Source organism: Tachyglossus aculeatus, chromosome 1, assembly GCF_015852505.1.
Source record: "Tachyglossus aculeatus isolate mTacAcu1 chromosome 1, mTacAcu1.pri, whole genome shotgun sequence".
Lineage (NCBI taxonomy): Eukaryota > Metazoa > Chordata > Mammalia > Monotremata > Tachyglossidae > Tachyglossus > Tachyglossus aculeatus.
This window is the reverse complement of record NC_052066.1, coordinates 83,394,343-83,419,294: the sequence shown is the minus strand read 5'-3', so window position 1 is coordinate 83,419,294 and position 24,952 is coordinate 83,394,343. Positions and strand designations below refer to the sequence as shown.

At 44.0% G+C, this 24,952-nt stretch overlaps 1 protein-coding gene across 1 annotated transcript in view; it reads left to right on the top strand.

Moving 5' to 3' along the window:
- LOC119928919 (vesicle-associated membrane protein 2-like) overlaps nucleotides 1–24,952 on the top strand; it is a 243,805-nt gene that overhangs the window by 193,362 nt on the left and 25,491 nt on the right. The window contains exon 2 of the mRNA XM_038747454.1: nucleotides 7,562–7,676. Coding sequence (XP_038603382.1) covers nucleotides 7,562–7,676 — 115 coding nt within the window. The remainder of the gene's footprint in view (nucleotides 1–7,561; nucleotides 7,677–24,952) is intronic.

Here is a 24,952-nt window from a genome sequence, read left to right as displayed (position 1 = left end):
ATGATTAAATAAAGTCTCAGATAATAATGCAGGCCAGCTGAAAACTGGGAGTCAGTTGCTGAGGACAGAATTGTGTTATGTACTGCTATGCAGAAGGGAGTAGCTCTCTTTGAGCAAAAGCTTCACGTGGGAAAAAATAAAACAAAGGGGCAAAAGAGAAAACAGCACCAGGTACTGTAAACATTAAGTATAACAACACAACAAGAGACAACTCTGGTTGGGACTGTAGATTCTGCATAGGCTTTTTCAGTCACACATACACACACACACAAACTCTCTCTCTCTCTCTCTCTCTCTCTCTCTCTCTCTCTCTCTCTCTCTCTCATAGTTGAACTTCACCCTCAGGGGCATTTCCTCATTTAGATTAATCTCTCTCGGTCCTCAACTCAATTCTCTCATCTAATCCACATATTCGATCTGTCACCAAATCCTATTCTACCTTCACAACATCACTAAAATCTGCTCTTTCCCTTCCATCCAAACTGCAGCTACTTTGGTCCAGGCACTTATCCTATCTCATCTTGACTACTGCACCCACCCTCCTCGCTTACCTCCCTGCCTCCTGTTTCTTCCCTCTCCAGTCTATACGTCATTCCACCACCTAGGTCATAGTCTAAAAAAACAACATTCAGTCCATGTTTCCACACTCCTCAAGAACCTTTAGTGGTTGCCCATCCACAGTCGTATCAATCAGAAACTCCTTACTGCTGGCTTTAAAGCACTTAATCAGCTTGCCCCATCCTATTTTACTTCGCTGATTTCCTACTACTGCAACCCAGCATGCTCATTTCGCTCATCTAATGCCAACCTGCTCCCTGTACCCTGAACTGGTCTATCTCACCACCAACCCCTTGTGTGTGTCCTCCCTCTGGCCTGGAACCCGCTCTCATTTCATAACTGTCAGACGATCACTCTCCCCACCTTTGAAGTCTTATTAAAATCTCATCTCTTCCAAAAGGCCTTCCCTGACTAATCCCTCACTTCTCTTACTCTCTGTCCCTCTGTTTCACCTTTGTACTTGGATTTGAACCATTTATTCATCCCACCCTCAGCCCTGCATTGCTTATGTATGTATTCATAATGTACTTTAATGTCACGACTGGGCGGGAAAAGATGTTAAAATAAATTATGGATATGTATGTAAGTACCGAGGGCAGGGAAGCTCCTTGTGGGCAGGGTATATGTCTACCAAATCTGTTATATTATACTCTCCCAAGTGCTTTAGTACAGTGCTCTGCACTCAGTAAGTACGATTGACTGATTGATTCTTCAGTATGAAGAATTTAAATATGAAGGACAACTGTACTGTTGTGCTCTAACAAATGTGCTCTGCATAAAATAAGCCCTCAATAAATACCATGGAGTGGTTGGTGTATTTATTATGTTGTATTATTATTTATTATTTATTTGTTGTCAACTTGTACTTCCCAAGCGCTTAGTACAGTGCTCTGCACACAGTAAGCGCTCAATAAATACGATTGATTGATTGATTATTATACACACATACGCTTAGACTGTGAGCCCCATGTGGGATATGGACTGTGTCAACCTGAGAACTTGTATGTATCACAGTGCTTACAACAGTGCTTGACACATGGTAAGTGCTTATAAAATGCCATAATGGAAACACACACACACACACACACACACATACACACACACACACACATTATGTATGTGTGTAAATACATTTATATATGTGCACTCTAACATTTCACAAATCCTTTCCTCCTAATTATCAATCTCTTGGTTCAAGCTATTAATACCTTCTCAATTCCTCCAATTATGTGTGTGTAGGTATGCATGTATGTACGTACCTATCCATCCATCTGTATGTATACAGATGTGACAACTCCTTATCTTCCCTCCCAAACCCTGCCCTCTCCCTGACTTTCCCATCACTGTTGACGGCACTACCATCCTTCCCATCTCACAAGCCCACAATCTTGGTGTCATCCTCAACTCCGCTCTCTCGTTCACCCCTCACATCCAATCCTTCACCAAAAACTACCAGTCTCAACTCCACAACAACACCAAGATCCGCCCTTTCCTCTCCATCCAAACTGCTACCCTGCTGGTTTAATCTTTCATCCTATCCAGACTGGATTACTGCATCAGCCTCCTCTCTGATCTCCCATCCTCCTGTCTCTCCCCACTTCAGTCTATACTTCACGCTGCTGCCCGGATCATCGTTGTGCAGAAACGCTCTGGGCATGTTACTCCCCTCCTCAAAAATCTCAAGTGGTTACCAGTCAACCTACGCATCAGGCAGTGACTCCTCACTCTCGGCTTCAAGGCTCTCCATTACCTCGCCCCCTCCTACCTCACCTCCCTTCTTTCCTTCTACAGCCCAGCCCACACCCTCTGCTTCTCTGCTGCTAACCTCCTCATTGTGCCTCGCTCTCGCCTGTCCCGCTGTCGATCCCCAGCCCACGTCCTCCCCCGGCCTGGAATGCCCTCCTTCCGCACATCCGCCAAGCTAGCTCACTTCCTCCCTTCAAAGCCCTACTGAGAGTTCACCTCCTCCAGGAGGCCTTCCCAGACTGAGCCCCCTCCTTCCTCTCCCCCTCCCCATCCCCCCACCCTATCTTCTTCCCCTCTCCACAGCACCTGTATATATGTTTGTACAGATTTATTACTCTATCTTACTTGTACATATTTACTATTCTATTTATTTTATTTTGTTAATATGCTTTGTTTTGTTGTCTTTCTCCCCCTTCTAGACTGTGAGCCCACTGTTGGGTCGGGACCATCTCTATATGTTGCCAACTTGTACTTCCCAAGCACTTAGTACAGTGCTTTGCACACAGTAAGCGCTCAATAAATACGATTGAATGAATGAATGAATGCATACATATATACACAAACATGTAATTGGAGGAGTTTGAACCAAGGGGTTGATAGTATTTATTTATTTATATTAATGTCTGTCTCCCCTCTAGACTGTGAGCTTCTTTTGTCTGTTTGTTGTTATATTCTACTCTCCCAAGCGCTTAGTACAGTGCTCTACACACAGTAAGCACTCAATAAATAGGATTGAATGAATGAATGATAGGAAGGGAGAAGAATATTTGTGAAATATTAGCGTTAAAATCTCTCAGTGCTATTTATTGAGTGAGAAATAGCAAGAGGGTTAGGTGGAAGGAGGAAGGTAAATGATAGAGAACAGTAAAAGAGGAGACAAGGTTATGAATGGTTGTGCATTTAAAAATGACAGGAAACTCTGGAAGAGATGACACAAAATTCATTCATTCATTTAATCATATTTATTAAGTGCTTACTGTGTGCAGAGCACTGTACTAAGTGCTTGGGAAGTACAAGTTTACAACATATACAGTCCCTACCCAACAGCGGGCTCACAGTCTAGAAGGGGGAGACAGACAACAAACAAAACATGTAGACAGGTGTCAGAATCATCAGAACTAATAGAATTATAGCTATATGCACATCATTAACAAAATAAATGGAATAGCATATATGTACAAGTAAAATAGAGTAATAAATCTGTACAAATATATACAAGTGCTGTGGGGAGGGGAAGGAGGTAGGGTGGGGGGAATGGGGAGGAGGAGAGCAAAAAGGGGGCTCAGTCTGGGAAGGCCTGCTGGAGGAGGTGAGCTCTCAGTAGGGCTTTGAAGGGAGGAAGAGAGCTGACTTGGTGGATGTGTGGAGGGAGGGCATTCCAGGCCAGGGGAAGGACGTGGGCCCGGGGTCGACAGCGGGACAGGCGAGAACAAGGCACAGTGAGGAGGTTAGTGGCAGAGGAGCAGAGGGTGCGGGCTGGGCTGTAGAAGGAGAGAAGGGAGGTGAGGTAAGAGGGGGCGAGGTGATGGAAAACCTTGAAGCCTAGAGTGTGGAGTTTTTGCTTGATTCATAGGTTGACAGGCAGCCACTGGAGATTTTTGAGGAGGGGAGTAACATGTCCAGAGCATTTCTGTACAAAGATAATCTGGGCAGCAGAGTGAAGTATAGACTGAAGTGGGGAGAGACAGGAGGATGGTAGATCAGAGAGGAGGCTGATGTGGTAATCCAGTCGGGATAGGCTGAGAGATTGAACCAATCAATAGACAACACCACCATCCTCCCCGTCTCAGCAGCCCACAGCCCTAGAGTCATTCTTGAATCTTAGCTATCATTCAACCGTCACATTGAGTCTACTGCTAAATCCAGCTATTTATTCTGTACAGCTCCCAGATCTGCCCTTACTCTCTACCCAAAACTGCTACCACCCTGGTACTAGCTCTGGTTTCCCCTCCACTGGATTATTTCATTAGCCTCCTCACTGGTCTCTGAACCTCCAGCCTATCCCCTCCAATCTAAACTGCACACTATTGCATGGATTTTTTTCCTGGACCATTGCTTGACCCATGTTTTTCATCTCCATTGCTCTCATTCATTCATTCATTCAATTGTATTTATTGAGCGCTTACTGTGTGCAGAGCACTGTACTAAGCGCTTGGGAAGTACAAGTTGGCAACATATAGAGACGGTCCCTACCCAACAGCGGGCTCACAGTCTAGAAGGGGAGACAGACAACAAAACAAAACATATTCCTTGTGTCTCTTCACTGCAAACAAATCTCCTCCGAATTTTCTTTAAACCAACAACTTGTCCCACCTTTTACCTAATTTCGCTCTTCACCGGCTAATCCCCAACTCACTGTCTTCATTCCTCCCAAACCAATCCTCTAGCTGTATCTCTGGCCTATCCCTCACGCTCTTCCCCCAGGCTGAAATAGTAATAATATTTATTAAGCACTTATTATGTGCCAAGCACTCTGCTAATAATCAGATAATCAGGTCATACATGGGGCTCAGAGAAGCAGCATGGCTTAGTGGAAAGAGCACGGGCTTGGGAGTCAGAGGTCATGGGTTCGAATCCCGGCTCCCCCACTTCTCAGCTGTGTGACTTTGGGCAAGTCACTTAATTTCTCTGTGCCTCAGTTATCTCAACTATAAAATGTGGATTAAGACTTGGGAGCCCCACGTGGGACAACCTGATTACCTTGTATCTCCCCCAGCGCTTAGAACAGTGCTTGGCACATAGTAAGCGCTTAACAAATACAATAATTACTATCATTAAGTAGAAGGGAGAATAGGTATTGAATGTCCACTTTGTAGATGAGGGAACTGAGGTAGAGAGAAATTACGTGACCTGCCCAAGGTCACATAGCAAGTAAGTGCTGGAGTCAGAATTAGAACCCAGTGACTCTGCTTCCTGGACCCATGCTGCTTCCCTTCCCAGATCAAACATGTATAAAATTGAGATGCTCATCTTCCTTCTTAAATCCTCTCCTCTTCCTAACATTCCCATCGCTGCTGACACCACCACCATCTTCCTTGTCTCTCAACTTCCAACTCTGGAATTGTCTTTATTCCTGCGCCTCTTTCAAAGCCCATGTTCAGTCAGTCACCAAATCTTGTCAGTTCTTTCTTCACAACATCTCCATAATCTGCCCCTTCTTATCCATTCAAATGTCACCATGCTGGCCCAAGTCCTTGTCATGGCCAATATATCAGCCTCCCAGACCTCCCTGCCTCCAGTCTCACGCTTCTCCAGTCCACACTTGACTCTGCTCCCAGGATGGTTTTTATCAAACATCATTCTGACTGGGTCTCCCCACTCTTCAAGAACATTCACTATTGGCCCAGTTCGAAACTCCCAACCCTGCTTTAAGGCTTTTAGAGAAACAGCATGGCTTAGTGGACAAAGAAAGGTCCTGGGAGTCATAAGGACCTGGGTTTTAATCCTGGCTCCACTACTTGTCTGCTGTGTGACCTTGGACAAGTCATTTGACTTCTCTGTGCCTATAAAATGGGGATTAAGACTGTGAGCCCTATGTGGGACAGGGACTGAGTCCCACCTGATTAACCTGGTGTTTAGTCCTGAGCCTGGCATACAGTAAGCGCTCAAGAAATACAATAATAAAGGCCATTCAGTCAGCTCTCTCTCCCTCCCACTTCTCCACGCTCTTTTCCCACTACATTGCACCTCACACTTTTCCTCCTGCCCATAACCCATTCCCTCCCTCCCTCTTCACACCTGACAGACCACTGGTCTTTCTATCTTTAAAACCCTTCTGAAACCCGGTCTCCTCCAAGAGGCCTTCCTATATTGATTTCTTTTCTCTCTCCCGTACCACCTGCCAAATGACACTTCAGAATTTTCACACCACCTACAGGAACATATCTAATTTCCACCTGTTTTTATTTCCCATAATTTAGTACAGCACTCTGCACACTGAAGTGCTTAATAAATACTATTATTACTACTACCATTTATGTACATATATCTCTATTACATTTCTTCCTACTATTTATAATTTATTTTTGTGTTGGTCTACACCACTAGATGGTAACCTATTTATTTATTCTATTATACTCTTCCAGGATAACTTAATAGGTGCTTAATATATACTATTGGTTGATAGATTATAAAAGCTTGGGCTATCTTTTAAAAATCAAACTATGTCCTTGATAAAAAACCCTAGATGCACGTCTGTTAAAGATACTTTCAAATCTTACAGGAGCAGGGAACGTGTATTCAAGACAAAGGAAAAGAAAAGACGAAAATATTTTACTCTTTTAACTAGAAAGTAATTCATTTTGAAAGCTTACATAAGATCCCTTCCTAAAAGGAGTAATTTGAGACAATACAAAGAAGAAAGAACAATCTATTTTGATTTATTAATCAATGGTATCATTTAGTGATGATGGGAAACTGATTTTATGATGGTATATATATATATATATATACATATATATATATACTATTATATATATATATACTATCATATATATACTATCATATATATACTATCATATATATATATATATATATATATATATATATATATATATGTTAAGTGCTTACTATGTGCCAAGCACTGTTCTAAGTACTGGGGTAGATACAAGGTAATCAGGTTGTCCCACATGGGGCTCACAGTCTTAATCCCCATTTTCCAGATGAGGTAACTGAGGCACAGAGAAGTTAAGTGACTTGCCCAAAGTAACACAGCTGACAAGTAGGGGAGCCGGGATTAGAACCCACAACCTCTGACACCCAAGCCCATGCTCTTGCCACTAAGCCACGCTGCTTTTGGTTAACTATTTCGGGTAGAACCATCATTTTCTCCCCTAACAATAATAATAATAATTGTGGCATTTGTTAAGCACTTACCATGTGCCATGCACTGTACTAAGCCCTGGGGTGGATAGAAGCAAATAAATTGGGACACAAGCCCTGTCCACATGGAGCTCACAGCCTTAATCCCCACTTTACAGATTCGTTCATTCAATTGTATTTATTGAGCACTTACTGTGTGCAGAGCACTGTACTATGTGCTTGGGAAGTACAAATCAGCAATATAAAGAGACGGTCCCTACCCAACAACGGGCAGATGAGGTAACCGAGGCACAGAGAAGTGAAGTGACTTGCCCAAGGTCACACAGCAGACAAAATGTAAGAAGGAAAGATTCTTCAATGCCCTCGTTGAAAGCTCTCTCTCTCTCTCTCTCTCTCTCTCTCTCTCTCTCTCTCTCTCTCTCTCGTTTGAATTTAGGTCAGCCCCAATCCCCACTCCAGGCACTGCTGGGACTCAAGGGGGGACTGTCAATCCCCCAACTAACGTGACTAGCAACCGGAGGCTGCAACAGACACAGGCCCAGGTCGATGAGGTAAGTCTCACGCAAGCTGCCTAGGATGCAGCTTTCCTTTTAAAAATAAACATATTTCCCTCTTATCAGCCATGAATGGCGCAGCTGGCAGATGGCTCTGTGATTCACACTTGAAGTCACCGTCTATTCAACCCTCCTCCTCGCGGTACACTGACACACTCAATAAGAGGGCAAAAACATATTTGTCTGGGTGTTCTTCTCTGTGTGAGGGCAGGAAATAGGGAAAGAGAACTTTCCTACTTTGTAAGGGACCTATGTCTAAGGCTCGGAGAACCTCTTTTCCGGGAAGGGTACCCCGCTGGCCTTCCTATTGTTGGGATGGCTTCTCCCCATCTCCTGACACACTTTACCTGGGTCACTTTGAGAAGCAGTATGGCCTAATGGAAAGAGCCCAGGCCTTGGAGGGAGAGGCCTTGGATTGTAATCCCAGCTCTGCCACTTGACTGTTGTGTGAGTTTGGGCAAGTCATTTACCTTCTCTGAGACTCAGTTTCCTAATTGGTTAAGTTGGAAGTACACTGTGAACTCCACATGGGACAGGGACCGTGACCAACCTGATTATTTTGAATCTACCAAAGCGTTTGGAACATAATAAATACTTGACAAATATCACTGTTATTATTATTTGCATGAAGAAAATGTGGGTTTTTATTCATTCAACTGTATTTATTAAGCACTTACTGTGAGAAGAGCACTGTGCTAAGTTATGAGCTATGATGTCTGGGCAATGTTTTAAATCTTTTGTGAGATTACATGGACCCCAATCTCTTTGTATTTTACATGACTGAAAACAAAGTGAAAAGGGAGATTCTAGGAAGTATGATTTGTATTGACAAAGGTCTGTTACTCAGAAATTTAAGGGAACTTTGCAGGGGTTAATTCATTCCACTCACAATTTCTCTCACAGAGAAGAGAGTTTGCCCATGAAATTTAGTACAGCCAAACACACAGTTCCAAGTCAATGGTCAGAAAAATCCCATGACCAGAACTATCTTAACCCTTAAATCAGAAGACAGAGTCTTTGGCTTCAGGATAAAAGCCTTGACAAAGAAATTCAGAACCTCATCCTTGGGCTGATATCTTCAAAACTGTGCTCAGGAGTAAAAGAGCCTTACTTCAAACCCAAGATCATCAGATCAGACAGCTAAACTGACCATCTCTCTGAGACACAGTTAACCTCAACCGCCCTCTTGGTTAAATCTGACAAATGCCTGTTCAGTTATCCTAGTGGCAAGAGCACGGCCTTGGGAGTCAGGGGTCATGGGTTCTAATCCCAGCTCTGCCATTTGTCTGCTATGCGACCTTGGGCAAGTCACTTAACTTTCAGGTGCCTCAGTTACCTCATCTGGAAAATGGGAATTGAGACCCTTAGCCCCATGTGTCCAACCTAATTACCTTGTATCTACCCCAGTGCTTAGAACAGTGTTTGACATACAGAAAGTGCTTAACAAATATTATTATTGTTATCATAACATGTATTTTTATTGCACAAGTGGGTATAAATCAGGTGAAGAATTAGGGAACATTATTTGCACAACATGAGTCTGTTCTGATATAACACAACCCACAAGTGGCACAGGCCAATTCAATTTAGGAAGAAATGTTTGTGTGCATGTATTTGATGCTGTTACATCTCCTATTCCCGGCCTCTGATTATTGTACTGTACTGTACGTTACTTTGTATTTTATTCCGGTTTTGCAACTTTACAGTACTTAATCCAGTAAAATTACAATGATTGGCAAGACTGAAAAGCAGTTTGACAGTGGTGGGCACAAAAATGATACAGGAGTTTCTACTAAAAATGTCAGTCATTCTTATGTCTCTCCCAACTCATTAATTCCAACTGAATTGATGGCTACAATAACATAGTTTTCTCTTAACATGAGGTTCTTCTAGAGCAGATTCCTTAATGCTAAAGGAGACAAGAGTATATCTTGGATTCAAGCCTTGCACCCTCATATTCAAGAACTTAAACAAGCTAGGAGTCAGAGATTTTAAAAACTAGAACTACTTAACTGTCCAATACTAATCAGTCACCTTTTAAAGGCCCTGAACACCCACCTATTAAATCTATCAATCAGTGATAGCATTTCATTCATTCATTCAATTGTATTTATTGAGTGCTGAGCACTGTAAGCACCTGGGAGAGTACAATGTTGTTGTACTCATTCCGGACGACACGGTCTCTTCTGCTGCTCTCTCCAGCGGAGACCTCTTCTTCTCCGCAACATTGCCAAGATCCGCCCTTTCCTCTCCATCCAAACTGCTACCCTGCTCATTCAAGCTCTCATCCTATCCCGTCTGGACTAGTGCACCAGCCTTCTCTCTGATCTCCCATCCTCGTGTCTCTCTCCACTTCAATCCATACTTCATGCTGCTGACCGGATTATCTTTGTCCAGAAACGCTCTGGGCATATTACTCCCCTCCTCAAAAATCTCCAGTGGCTACCAATCAATCTGCGCATCAGGCAGAAACTCCTCACCCTGGGCTTCAAGGCTGTCCATCACCTCGCCCCCTCCTACCTCACCTCCCTTCTCTCCTCCTACTGCCCAGCCCGCAACCTCCGCTCCTCCACCGCTAATCTCCTCACTGTACCTCGTTCTCGCCTGTCCCGCCATCGACCCCCGGCCCACGTCATCCCCCGGGCCTGGAATGCCCTCCCTCTGCCCCTCCGCCAAGCTAGCTCTCTTCCTCCCTTCAAGGCCCTGCTGAGAGCTCACCTCCTCCAGGAGGCCTTCCCAGACTGAGCCCCTTCTTTCCTCTCCCCCTCGTCCCCCTCTCCATCCCCCCCATCTTACCTCCTTCCCTTCCCCACAGCACCTGTATATATGTATATATGGTTGTACATATTTATTACTCTATTTATTTATTTATTTATTTTACTTGTACATTTCTATCCTATTTATTTTATTTTGTTGGTATGTTTGGTTCTGTTCTCTGTCTCCCCCTTTTAGACTGTGAGCCCACTGTTGGGTAGGGACTGTCTCTATGTGTTGCCAATTTGTACTTCCCAAGCGCTTAGTACAGTGCTCTGCACATAGTAAGCGCTCAATAAATACGATTGATTGATTGATTGATTGATTCTCCCACTCCCCCAGACTCACCAGAAAAGGAGGAGGTGTCGGCTTCCTTCTCGCTCCCCAATGTCACTTTCCTTCCCCTCCTTTGAAGCCCATATTGATCGCCTCTACCACACCCTCCAAATTCTTGTAGCCATCATCTACTGCGCTCCGGGCCCCACCTTCAACTTTTCTTTAAGGATTTTGACCCCTTTCTCATTTTCCTCTCTCCTTTTCCATGCCCACTCTGATCCTCGTAGACTTCAACATCCACATGGATGTCCCTGGTGACTCCTCTGCCGCTCGCCTTCTATCCCTCCTTGACGCTGCCGACCCAACTTCATCCATTCACCAACTTGGTCACACCCTCGACCTCATCATCTCCTACGGCTGCACTATCTTCACCCTCACCAACTCTGAAATTCCTTTCTCTGATCACAACCTTCTCACGTGCCTCCTCACTAACACTCCTCCCCCCGTAAATCTATATTAGTACCTCACAGAGACCTCTGCTCTCTCGACCCCATCCGTCTTTCTCAGCGCATCACACCCCACCTCGCCTTCTTATCTTCTCTACCCAATCTTGATGACCAGATTAATAATAATAATGGCATTTATTAAGCACTTACGATGTGCAAAGCACTGTTCTCTCAGTTCCACCCTCTCTACTCAACTCAACTCACTCGCTCCCCTTTCCCTTCGCCCCTCTGGTAACACTAACCCACAGCCTTGGATCACTCCCACTGTCCACCTCCTTCACTCTTATGCTCGAGCTGCTGAACACTGCTGGCGAAAGTCTAAACACCAAGCCAACCTTGTTCACTTCAAGTTTATCCTTTCCTGCCTTCACTCTGCCCTCTCCTCTGCCAGGCAAAACTATTTCTCCTCCCTTATTGACACCCATGCCCATCATCCCCATCAGCTGTTCCATACATTTAACTCCCTTCTCAGGCCCCCTGTTCCTCCCCCTCCTCCATCCTTCACCCCCAACGATCTGGCCTCCTAATTCATTAGTAAAATTAACTCCATCAAGTCTGAGCTCCCCAAATTCACCCCTCCCCCTTCTCCATCCCCCCCGCTCTCAACCGTCTCTGCTACTCTCCCATCCTTCCCAGCAGTATCTTCAGATGAGAGCTCCTCCCTCCTCTCAGGTGCTACTCCATCCACCTGTGCTTCAGACCCCATTCCCTCTCATCTTATCAAATCTCTCACCCCTTCCCTCCTCCCCTCCTTAACTTGCATCTTCAACTACTCACTCTCCACTGGTTCCTTCCCCTCTGCCTTCAAACATGCCCACATCTCCCCCATCCTAAAAAAACCCTCTCTTGACCCCACCTCCCCTTCTAGTTATCGCTCTATCTCCCTCCCACCCTTCCTTTCTAAACTCCTAGAATGAGTCATCTACAACCGCTGCCTCAAATTCCTCAATGCCAACTCTCTCTTTGACCCCCTCCAATCTGGCTTCCATCCCCTACACTCCAATGAAACTGCCCTCTCAAAGGTCACCAATGACCTCCTTCTTGCCAAATCCAATGGCTCCTACTCTATCCTAATCCTCCTCAACCTCTCAGCTACCTTCTACACTGTGGACCAACCTCTTCTCCTCAACCCATTATCCAACCTTGGCTTCACAGACTCCGTCCTCTCCTGGTTCTCCTCTAATCTCTCCAGCCATTCATTCTCAGTCTCCTTTGTGGGCTCCTCCTCCCCCTCCCATCCCCTTACTGTAGGGATTCCTCAAGGGTCAGTTCTTGGTCCCCTTCTGTTCTCTATCTTCACTCACTCCCTCGGTGAACTCACTTGCTCCCACAGCTTCAACTATCATCTCTATGCTGATGACATCCAAATCTACATCTCTGCCCCTGCTCTCTCTCCATCCCTCCAGGCTCGTATCTCTTCCTGCCTTCAGGACATCTCCATCTGGATGTCTGTCCACCATCTAAAACTCAATATGTCGAAGACTAAGCTCCTACCTTCCCTCCCAACCCCTGCCCTCTCCCTGACTTTCCCATCACTGTAGATGGCACTACCATGCTTCCTGTCTCACAAGCCCACAACCTTGGTGTCATCCTCGACTCAGCTCTCTCGTTCACCCCACACATCCGATCCGTCACCAAAACCTGCCGGTCTCACCTCCACAACATGGCCAAGATCCGCCCTTTCCTCTCCATCCAAACTGCTACCTTGCTGGTTCAATCTCTCATCCTATCCCGACTAGATTACTGCATCAGCCTCCTCTCTGATCTCCCATCCTCCTGTCTCTCCCCACTTCAGTCTATACTTCACTCTGCTGCCCAGATTATCTCTGTGCAGAAACGCTCTGGTCATGTTACTCCCCTCCTCAAAAATCTCCAGTGGCTCCCTGTCAACCTACTAATCAAGCAAAAACTCCACACTTTCGGCTTCAAGGCTCTCTATCACCTCGCTCCCTCCTACCTCACCTTCCTTTTCTCCTTCTACATCCCAGCCCGCACCCTCCGCTCCTCTGCCACTAACCTCCTCACTGGGCCTCGTTCTCACCCGTCCCGCCATCGACCCCCGGCCCGTGTCCTCCCCCTGGCCTGGAATGCCCTTCCTCCGCACATCCTCCAAGCTAGCTCTCTTCCTCCCTTCAAAGCCCTACTGAGAGCTCACCTCCTCCAGGAGGCCTTCCCAGACTGAGCCCCCTTTTTCCTCTCCTCCCTCATCCACTCCCTTTCCCCACCTCCTTCCCCTCTCTACAGCACTTGTATATAGTTGTACAAATTTCTTACTCTATTTTACTTGTACATATTTACTATTCTATTTATTTTGTTAATGATGTGCATATAGGTTTAATTCTATTTGTTCTGATGATTTTGACACCTGTCTGCATGTTTTGTTTTGTTATCTGTCTCCCCCTTCTAGACTGTGAGCCCGTTGTTGGGTAGGGACCATCTCTAGATGTTGCCGATTTGTACTTCCCAAGTGCTTAGTATACAGTGCTCTGCACACGGTAAGCACTCAATAAATATGATTGAGTGAATGAATGAAAGTCTAATACTGTCATGTCTGACCCATAGCGATGTCATAGACACATCTCTCCCAGAACACTCCATTTCCAACTGCAATCGTTCTGGTAGTGTAACCATAGAGATTTCTTAGTAAAAATACAGAAGTGGTTTGCCCTTTCCTCCTTCTGCGCAGTTAATGAGTCTCCACCCTCGACTCTCTCCCGTTCCACTGCTGCCCAGAACAGGTGAGTTTTGACTTGTAGCAGATTGCCTTCCACTCGCTAGCCACTGCCCAAGCTGGAAATGGAATGGATAGGCCTCTGCTTGACTCTCCCTCCTAGCCACAACTCCCCAGGTGTGACCCTGAGAGGGGAGAGTACAATACAACAGCAATAAAGAGACACATTCCCTGCCCACAACGAGCTTAGTCTAGAGGCTTATTGAGCACTTACTGTGCGGACAGCACAGTACTAAGCGCTCTGGAGAGTGATACAGAACACTGTATCAGACACATTCCCGGCCACAATGAGCTGACAGTCTGGGGGAACAAGCTTAAGTCCCAACAGTGATGAAAGAGAATCAGCAGACCACTTTCAGCTAAGTTTCAGCTAAGCTCCGCCAAATGTCAGCTGTGTGACTTTGGGCAAGTCACCTAACTTCTCTGGGCCTCAGTTCCCTCATCTGTGAAATGGGGATGAATACTGTGAGCCCCCTGTGGGACAACCTGATCACCCTGTAACCTCCCCAGCGCTTAGAACAGTGCTTTGCACATAGTAAGCGCTTAATAAATGCCATTATTATTATTATTATATTATTATTTCTCATGCTAAAGAATTTTCAGCATCTGGAATCACCACTATTTACCCTCACCATTTCCCTCACCACTGTCCCAAGTGTGAGTATATCATCACCAGTTTTTAATTAGGGGACTGCAAATTTGTGAGACTACCTGGCATTATGTTCCAGGAAAAGGGGTGGTTACAAAATAGTCACACACTTGTCCACAATCTGTTGATGTTGATTGAAGATAGTCTATTGCAAACTAAAGCAATTATCTCTAGTTATGCCCAATCTATATTAATCAATCAATCGTATTGAGTTCATTCATTCATTCAATCATATTTATTGAGCGCTTACTATGTGCAGAGCACTGGACTAAGCGCTTGGGAAGTACAATTCAGCAACAGAGACAATCCCTGCCCACAACAGGCTCACAGTCTAGAAGGGCAGAGACAGACATCAGAACAAGTAAATAGGCCTCAGTAGCATCATCATAAATAAATTCAATTATAGATATGTACACATCATTAATAAATATGAATATAATTATAAATATATATACACAAGTGCTGCTTACTGTGTGCAGGGCACTGTACTACATGCTTGAGAAAGTGCTTAGTACAGTGCTCTGTACATAGTAAGCACTCAATAAATACCATTGATTGATTGAGAGACTACAATGTAAGAGTGTTGGTAGACACATTTCCTTGCTCACAGTTTATAAACTAGAAGGGGGATACCAATATTGGTATAAATGAATAAATTATGGATATGCACATATATTTAACCAGTTCCAAGACAATGTTGCTAATGATGAAAGCACTTACCTGTGATTTTATTTACTTGTATTGCTGTCAGTCTCCCCCACTCTAGACTGTGAGCTCGTTGTGGTCAGGTGATGTCACTGTTTATTGTTGTATTGTACTTTCCCAAGAGCATAGTACAGTTCTCTGCATACAGTGCTCAATAAATACAATTTAATGAATGAATATATATATATATATATTATGTGTGAGTGTGCATATGTGTCTTTGTATACATATTTCAGTTTGGCTTAGAGCATGGGCTTGGGAATCAGAAGGACCTAGGTTCATTCATTCAGTCATTCAATTGAATGAATGAATTATTGAGCGCTTACTGTGCGCAGAGCGCTGTACTAAGTGGTCGGGAAAGTACACAATAACAACAAACAGACACGTTCTCTGACCACAACAAGCTTACAGTCTAGTGGGGGAGACAGACATTAATATAAATAAATCAATTAAACCCAGCTCTGCCACATGTCTGCAGTGTGACCTTGGGCAAGTCACTTAACTTCTCTGGGCCTCAGTTACCTCATCTGTAAAACAGGGACTAAGACTTTGAGCCCCATATGGGACAGGAACTGTGTCCAACCTGATTAACTTCTATCTACCTCAGTGCTTAGAACAGTGCTTAGCACTTAGTACCTTAATTATTATTTCTTGTTGGAAAAGATAAACTTGCAGAGTCCAAGCTAATACACAAGATTCCCTTTGTCCTACTCAATCCCCATACTTAACCAGGAGGCTTTCAGCAACACTCTTTGGGAAGACATTGCCAATTTATTATCAAGACCAGAGGGAAAAAGACATGCTTTCCCACTGAAGTTGGAAATGAAAATAAGCTCTATTTAGCAGGCTAAGTGCATATTACCAAATTGAGAGTGAAATTGGCAGACATAGAGAAGCAGTGTGGCTCAGTGGACGGAGTGCGGGCTTGGAAGTCAGAGGTCATGGGTTCAAAACCCGGCTCTGCCAATTGTCAGCTGTGTGACTTTGGGCAGTTTACTTCACTTCTCTGTGCCTCAGTTCCCTCATCTGTAAAATGGGGATTAAGACTGTTAGCCCCATCTGGGACAACCTGATCACCTGTATCCTCCCCAGAGCTTAGAACAGTACTTTGCACATAGTAAGTGCTTAACAAATGCCATCATTATTATTGGGAGTCATAGGTCATGGGTTCTAATCCCAGCTCTGCCACTTATCAGCTGTGTGACTTTGGGCAAATCACTTAACTTCTCTGTGCCTCAGTTCCCTCATCTGGAAAATGAGGATTAAGACTGTGAGCCCCATGTGGGACAACCTGATTACCTTGTAACTCCCCCAGCACTTAGAACAGTGCATGGCACATAGTAAGCGCTTAACAAATACTAAAATTATTATTATTTATCATATAAATCATATCATATTGGTCATAAACTATTCCTCTGGAAGGAAAGTTTTGATGCTGGCTTTGATAGTTTTTTTCCCTCAAAGTTAATAATGATAATAATAATAATAATAATAACAAGAATAATAATAATGGCACTTATTAAGCGCTCACTATGTGCAAAGCACTGTTTTAAGGTCTGGGGAGGTTACAGGATTATCAGGTTGTCCCACGGGATGCTCACAGTCCTAATCCCCATTTTTACAGATGAGGTAACTGAGGCACAGAGAAGTTAAGTGACTTGCTCAAAGTCACACAGCTGACAATTGGTGGAGCCAGAATTTGAACCCATGACTTCTGACTCTGAAGCCCGTGCTCTTTCCACTGAGCTATGCTGCTTCTCATTAATGATTCTGCCATCACTGTGATTGAAGAAACCAGAGAATGAATTTAACGACTTGATGCTTGGTAAGACCCTAGATGAGGCAACAAATCACTGACCTCCATGAAAGCTTTATCTGGAACAAGCAACTTGATGACTCAGAGAGGCTACTTCATTCACATGGAGAAAATCGTTTCCTTCCTGATTGTGCCCCAGTTAGATCCAAAGTTGCAAAAAGTTGCAGAGGAGTGAAACATTTTTTACAAGGTAACTATTATAGACTCTGAGAAGGCCTCTTCTATCAGGGATGAACACCTTATTAACTGTGTTCTCCCGGCAATCAGTCAGCATGGAGCAAACATCCAAAATCAATCCTCAGAGTCAAAGGGAGGTGAGCAAAAGGGAGGAAAAAGATCTATCCAGACATGGCTTTATTCCTCCACTCATTCCTCATTTATTTCTCAACTCATTTGCAGTAGCCCCATTTCACTTTTGTAATCTGATACTCTAGGCAAGGTCTCATTCAAGAGGAATTGACTCCTTTCAAGAGGAATTTACCTCAATCACAGTGGGGATCAAAACTGCTTAGAGATGGAGTCTCAGATTCTGATTTTTGCTCCATCTTTGAGTTTCTAAGGACTTCAGAGAGATTGCCTAACTGTTTTTGCCCCTCTAGGAAATAAAAATGAAATGAGTGTGCAGTTCTCATTTTTGGTTTTGTTCATAGCATGGTGGAGAGAGCCTGGTTCTGGGAGTCTGAGGACCTGGATTCTAACCTTCCTATGTGACCTTGGAAAAGTCACTTAATTTCTCTGTGTTTCAGTGTCCTCATCCGTAAAATGGAGAGTCAAAATCTGTACTCCTTCCTACCTAAACCTGTGGGACAGGGGACTGTGTCTGATCTTACATTGTGTAAACTCCAGTGCTTAGTACAGTGCTTGGCATATAGTAAGCACTTGATGCTTAGTAAGCACTAAACAAATACCATCATTATTAGTGGAAAGGGCACGGGCTTGGGAGACAGAGGTCATGGGTTCTAATCCTGGCTCCACCACTTGTCAGCTGTGTGGCTTTGGGCAAGTCACGTAACTTCTCTGTGCTTCAGTTACCTCATCCGTAAAATGGGGATTAAGACTGCGAGCCCCATGTGGGATAACCTGATCACCTTGTATCCCCCCCCCCAGCACTTAGAACAGTGCTTTGCACATAGGAAGCACTTAACAAATATCATCATTATTATTATTAGAAAATAGCACCATTAAAATTACTGATAAATTACTCCTGGGGTAAGTTTGCAGTACTGCTGGAAAACGCTTAAGGCAAAAACAACAAGAAAATATATATATTTTTTAATTTATAGGCAACTCAATTCAGTCTGTTTCTGTGTCTGTTGCTGTTTTTGCATTAGGACAGAACTCCAGGAATATTGATTAATACTCTCCCAAAGTGTTTAGTACAGTGCTCTACACCCAGTAAGTATTCAATAAATACTATTGATTGATTAACATATGAAAAATTCTGAAATGTGACCAGCATTCAAAATGATCAAAGTGAATATAGCCTTTGCATACCAAGAAGATATTAATTGTCAATATTGGATTGTAAAAGTAGGAAATTTTCCTCAAAAGCTCCCCGAGGCTCAGTGGAAAGAGCACAGGCTTTGGAGTCAGAGGTCATGGGTTCAAATCCCAGCTCCTCCAATTGTCAGCTGTGTGACTTTGGGCAAGTCACTTAACTTTGCTGTGCTTTAGTTACCTCATCTGTAAAATGGGGATTAAGACTGTGAGCCCCCCAAAGGATACCTGATAATCATAATGGCATTTATTAAGCACTTACTATGTGCAAAGCACTGTTCTAAATGCTGGGGAGGTTACAAGGGGATCAGGTTGTCCCACATGGGGCTCACAGTCTTCATCCCCATCTTCCAAATGAGGCCACTGAGGCCCAGAGAAGTGAAGTGACTTGCCCAAAGTCACACAGCTGCCAATTGGGGGAGTCAGGATTTGAACCCATGACCTCTGACTCCAAAGCCCGGGCTCTTTCCACTGAGCCACGCCGCTTCTCTTGATCACCTTGTAACCTCCCCAGCTCTTAGAACAGTGCTTTGCACATAGTAAGTGCTTAATAAATGCCATCATTACACATTACTATCACCATCCACATGTTCGATAGCATCTACTGAGCGCCTAGCCTGCTGAGTGAGAAGCACTCTACTCAGTGATTAGGAGAGTTCAAAAGAGTTAGAAGACGGGGATCCTTGCCTTCAAGGGGCTTACGGTCTAGAATTCAGAAGTTCAGTTGAGCCAGTGTTGTTTTAACATTTCTAAAGATGTCACGGCCAAGGGAAACTTGAATGCTGATCTTGGTTTCCTGGGACTATCATAAAACCCTTACTTCCCCTACCTGCCTTTCCCTCTGCATTGACTATGCACCTGGCTGCGTACCTCTTAAGCATGTTGATAACGTAGCCCCACAGCACTTATGTAAATATCCTTATACTCTATTATTTCCCCTAACGATGTTTTTTTTTAAATAAACTCTGTCTCCCCCTGTAGATTGTAAGAGCCTTTGTTAAATGGGATTTATTAAGCGCTTTCTATGTGTCAGACACTATACTAAGTGCTGGGGTAGGTACAAGATAGTTTGGACACAGTCCCTGTCCCACATAAAGCACACAGTCTTAATCACCATTTTACAAATGAGGTAACTGGGGCACAGAGAAGTTAAATGACCTATTCAAGGTCACATAGCGGACACGTGGCAGAGTCAGAATTAGAACCCAGGTCCTATGAATCCCAATCCCATGCTTTATCCACTAGGCTGCTCTGCTTCTCATCCTTTGTGGCAGGGATCCCATCTACCTTCTCTATTGTATTGTGCTTTCCCAAGAGCTTATTACTGTGCTCTGCACACAGTAAGAACTAAATAAATTCCTTGGATTGATCAACTAATGGTCATCAAATGGTACTTCAATCGTATTTACTGAGCGCTTACTGTGTACAGAGAAGCAGCATGGCGTAGTGGACAGAGCCGTGAGCCCACTCTTCTAGACTGTGAGCCCACTGTTGGGTAGGGACTGTCTCTATATGTGCCAACTTGTACTTCCCAAGCGCTTAGTACAGAGCTCTGCACACAGTAAGCGCTCAATAAACACGATTGATTGATTGATTGATAGAGCATAGGCCTGCGAGTCAGAAGGTCATGGGTTCTAATCCTAACTCTGCCACATGTCTGCTGTGTGACCCTGGGCAAGTCACTTCACTTCTCTGTATATATGTATATATGTTTGTACATATTTATTACTCTATTTATTTATTTATTTATTTATTTTACTTGTACATATCTATTCTATTCATTTTATTTTGTTAGTGTGTTTGGTTTTGTTCTCTGTCTCCCCCTTTTAGACTGTGAGCCCACTGTTGGGTAGGGACTGTCTCTATATGTTGCCAACATGTACTTCCCAAGCGCTTAGTACAGTGCTCTTCACACAGTAAGCGCTCAATAAATATGATTGATTGATTGATTCTCTGTGCCTAAGTTTTCTCATCTACAAAATGGGATTTGAGACTGGGAGCCCCGCTTAGGACAAAAACTGTGCCCAACTTGATTTGCCTGTAACCACTCCAGGGCTTAGTACAGTGCCTGGCACGTAATAAGTGATTAATAAATACAGTCATCATCATCACTGTAATAAATGCTTGGGAGAGTTCAATACAACTATAAACAGACACAATCCCTAGGCACCGTGAGTTTACAGTCCAGGGGTGCTTACTTACTAAGCACCTTCATCTATGTGATTGTGAAGCAATTAACTCAGATACCGTGGAGATCTGGTACGTTGTCCGGGAGTGGGTCCTTTGGTTTCTCCCCCAGTCAGCCTGTTTATAAGTTCAGATATCAATGATCAGATATCAACTAACAGGTATCAGATATTAACTCCTCACTATTGGCTTCAAAGCTCTCCATCACCTCACCCCCTCCCACCTCACCTCCCTTCTCTCCTTCTACATCTCAGTCGACACATTCCGTTCCTCTGCCGCTAACCTTCTCACTGTGCTTCATTCTCGCCTGTCCCGCCATAGATCTCTGGCCCACATCCTACCTCTGGGCTGGAATGCCCTCCCTCCTCCCATCCGCCAAACTAGCACATTTCTCCCCTTCAAAGACCTACAGAAAGCTCACCTCCTCTGGGAGGCCTTCCCATACTGAGCCCCCCTTTTCCTCTGCTCCTCATCCCCTCTCCATCTCCCTGACTCGCTCCCTCTGCTCTATCTCCCTCCCCGCCCCACAGCCCTTGTGTATATATGTACATATTTATTATTCTATTTATTTTATTGATGATATGTACATAGCTATAATTCTATTCATTTGTACTGATGCTATTGATGCCTGTTTCTTGTTTTGATGTCCATCTCCCCACTTCTAGACGGTGAGCCCGTTGTTGGGCAGGGATTGAGCCCCCCTTCCAGACTGTGAGCCCACTGTTGGATAGTGACCGTCTCTCTATGTTGCCAACCTGTACTTCCCCAGCGCTTAGTACAGTGCTCTGCACACAGTAAGCGCTCAATAAATATGATTGAATGAATGAATGATTGTCTCTATTGTTGAATTGTACTTTCCAAGCGCTTAGTACAGTGCTCTGCACAGAGTAAGTGCTCAATGAGTACGATTGAATGAATGAACTACGGACTATTGCCAGGATATACCGGATCCTTCTGTTCATCTCCCCTCATTCACAGTTGCCTCCATGGGAGGTGACAAAAGGAGTTGTCGCATCCTTCAACGGGTTGTGTACTCTGTTGTGGTGTGCCGCAGTGCCCTTTAGGTGGCACCACAAACCAATTCTACAACAGGCAACATCCCGGACCCATTCCAGGGCAATCACACCCTACGATTTGGTTTTGCAAAGCACGTTCGCAAATACAACAGTGCTATTTCCATGGGAAACCTAATAATTTGTCCTTATATCTATCCTTCCCGGCTGATGTCTGGGGACGAGTCTTCCATCATCATCATCAATCGTATTTATTGAGCGCTTCCTGTGTGCAGAGCACTGTACTAAGCGCTTGGGAAGTACAAATTGGCAACATATAGAGACAGTCCCTACCCAACAGTGGGCTCACAGTCTAAAAGGGGGAGACAGAGAACAAAACCAAACATACTAACAAAATAAAATAAATAGAATAGATATGTACAAGTAAAACAAATAAATAGAGTAATAAATATGTACAAACATATATACATATATACAGGTGCTGTGGGGAAGGGAAGGAGGTAAGACAGGGGGATGGAGAGAGGGGGCGAGGAAGGAAGGGGCTCAGTCTGGGAAGGCCTCCTGGAGGAGGTGAGCTCTCAGTAGGGCCTTGAAGGGAGGAAGAGAGCTAGCTTGGCGGATGGGCAGAGGGAGGGCATTCCAGGCCCGGGGGATGACGTGGGCCAGTTGGTCAATGGCGGGACAGGCGAGAACGAGGTACGGTGAGGAGATTAGCAGCAGAGGAGCGGAGGGTGTGGGCAGGGCTGGAGAAGGAGAGAAGGGAGGTGAGGTAGGAGGGGGCGAGGTGATGGACAGCCTTGAAGCCCAGGGTGAGGAGCTTCTGCCTGATGCGCAGATTGATTGGTAGCCACTGGAGATTTTTGAGGAGGGGAGTAATATGCCCAGAGCGTTTCTGGACTAAGATAATCCGGGCAGCAGCATGAAGTATGGATTGAAGTGGGGAGAGACACGAGAATGGGAGATCAGAGAGAAGGCTGATGCAGTAGCCACTTCTGTTATATTGTACTCTCCCAAGCACTTAGTAATAATGGCATTTATTAAGCACTTACTCTGTGCAACGCACTGTTCTAAGGGCTGGAGAGGTTACAATCAATCGTATTTATTGAGCGCTTACTGTGTGCGGAGCACTGTACAAAGAGCTTGGGAAGTACAAGTTGGCGACATATGGAGACAGTCCCTACCCAACAGTGGGCTCACAGTCTAAAAAGGTGATCAGGTTGTCCCACGGGGGGCTCACAGTCTTAACCCACAGTCTTACATGTATATATGTTTGTATGTATTTATTACTCTATTTATTTTATTTGTACATATTTATTCTATTTATTTTATTTTGTTATCATCATCATCATCAATCGTATTTATTGAGCGCTTACTGTGTGCAGAGCACTGTACAAAGAGCTTGGGAAGTACAAGTTGGCGACATATAGAGACGGTCCCTACCCAACAGTGGGCTCACAGTCTAAAAAGGTGATCAGGTTGTCCCACGGGGGGCTCACAGTCTTAACCCACAGTCTTATATGTATATATGTTTGTATGTATTTATTACTCTATTTATTTTATTTGTACATATTTATTCTATTTATTTTATTTTGTTATCATCATCATCATCAATCGTATTTATTGAGCGCTTACTGTGTGCAGAGCACTGTACAAAGAGCTTGGGAAGTACAAGTTGGCGACATATAGAGACGGTCCCTACCCAACAGTGGGCTCACAGTCTAAAAAGGTGATCAGGTTGTCCCACGGGGGGCTCACAGTCTTAACCCACAGTCTTATATGTATATATGTTTGTATGTATTTATTACTCTATTTATTTTATTTGTACATATTTATTCTATTTATTTTATTTTGTTATCATCATCATCATCAATCGTATTTATTGAGCGCTTACTGTGTGCAGAGCACTGTACTAAGAGCTTGGGAAGTACAAGTTGGCAACATATAGAGCCAGTCCCTACCCAGCAGTGGGCTCACAGTCTAAAAAGGTGATCAGGTTGTCCCACGGGGGGCTCACAGTCTTAACCCACACTCTTATATGTATATATGTTTGTATGTATTTATTACTCTATTTATTTTATTTGTACATATTTATTCTATTTATTTTATTTTGTTAACATGTTTTGTTTTGTTCTCTGTCTCCCCCTTCTAGACTGTGAGCCCACTGTTGGGTAGGGACCGTCTCTATATGTTGCCAACTTGTACTTCCCAAGCGTTTAGTACAGTGCACTGCACACAGTAAGCACTCAATAAATACAATTGAATGAATGAATGAATGAACCCCCATTTTACAGATGAGGTAACTGAGGCCCAGAGAAGTGAAGTGACTTGCCCAAAGTCACACAGCTGACAATTGGCGGAGCCGGGATTTGAATCCGTGACCTCTGACTCCAAAGCCCGGCCTCTTTCCACAGAGTCATGCTGCTTCAGTACAGTGCTCTTCAAATCGTAATCACTCAGTAAATATTATTTGGTTGATTGATTGAGGTACAGGTCAATTTTATGTTTCATTCATTCATTCAATCGCATTTATTGAGCGCTTACTGTGTACAGAGCACTGTACTAAGTGTTTGGCAAGTACAAGTCCGCAATAGAGACAATCCCTGCCCACAACAGGTTCACAGTCAAGAAGGGGGGAGATAGACATCAAAACAAGTAGGCAGGCATCAATAGCATCAGTATAAATAAATTGAATTAGATATATATAGATATATAGATATATGTATTATATATATATATATATATACAAATCAGAACAAATAAAAGTCATTAATATAAATAAGCAGAATTATAGATATGTGCATATATACACAAGTGTTGGGGGGCGGGGAGGGGGTAGAGCAAAGGGAGCGAATAGGGGTGAGGTTGAGGGGGGAGGGAGAGCTGAGGAAAAGGGGGGCTTAATCTCTTTGTCTTGCCTCCCAGATAGACAGAATGCTTCCTGAGAACAGTATCTGCGGTTCTATCTACTTGTTGTTTGTTTGGCACCTATGACACTAGTGACCCTTTAGAAATGCGGTGCATTATTATTAGTACTTATAAAAAGCGCTAAATCACTGCATAATCCCAAATGTCCTATGGACTAGCTTTTATTATTAGTTCACTGAACAAATTAAATTAATTTCATAATCCCAAAAATGCA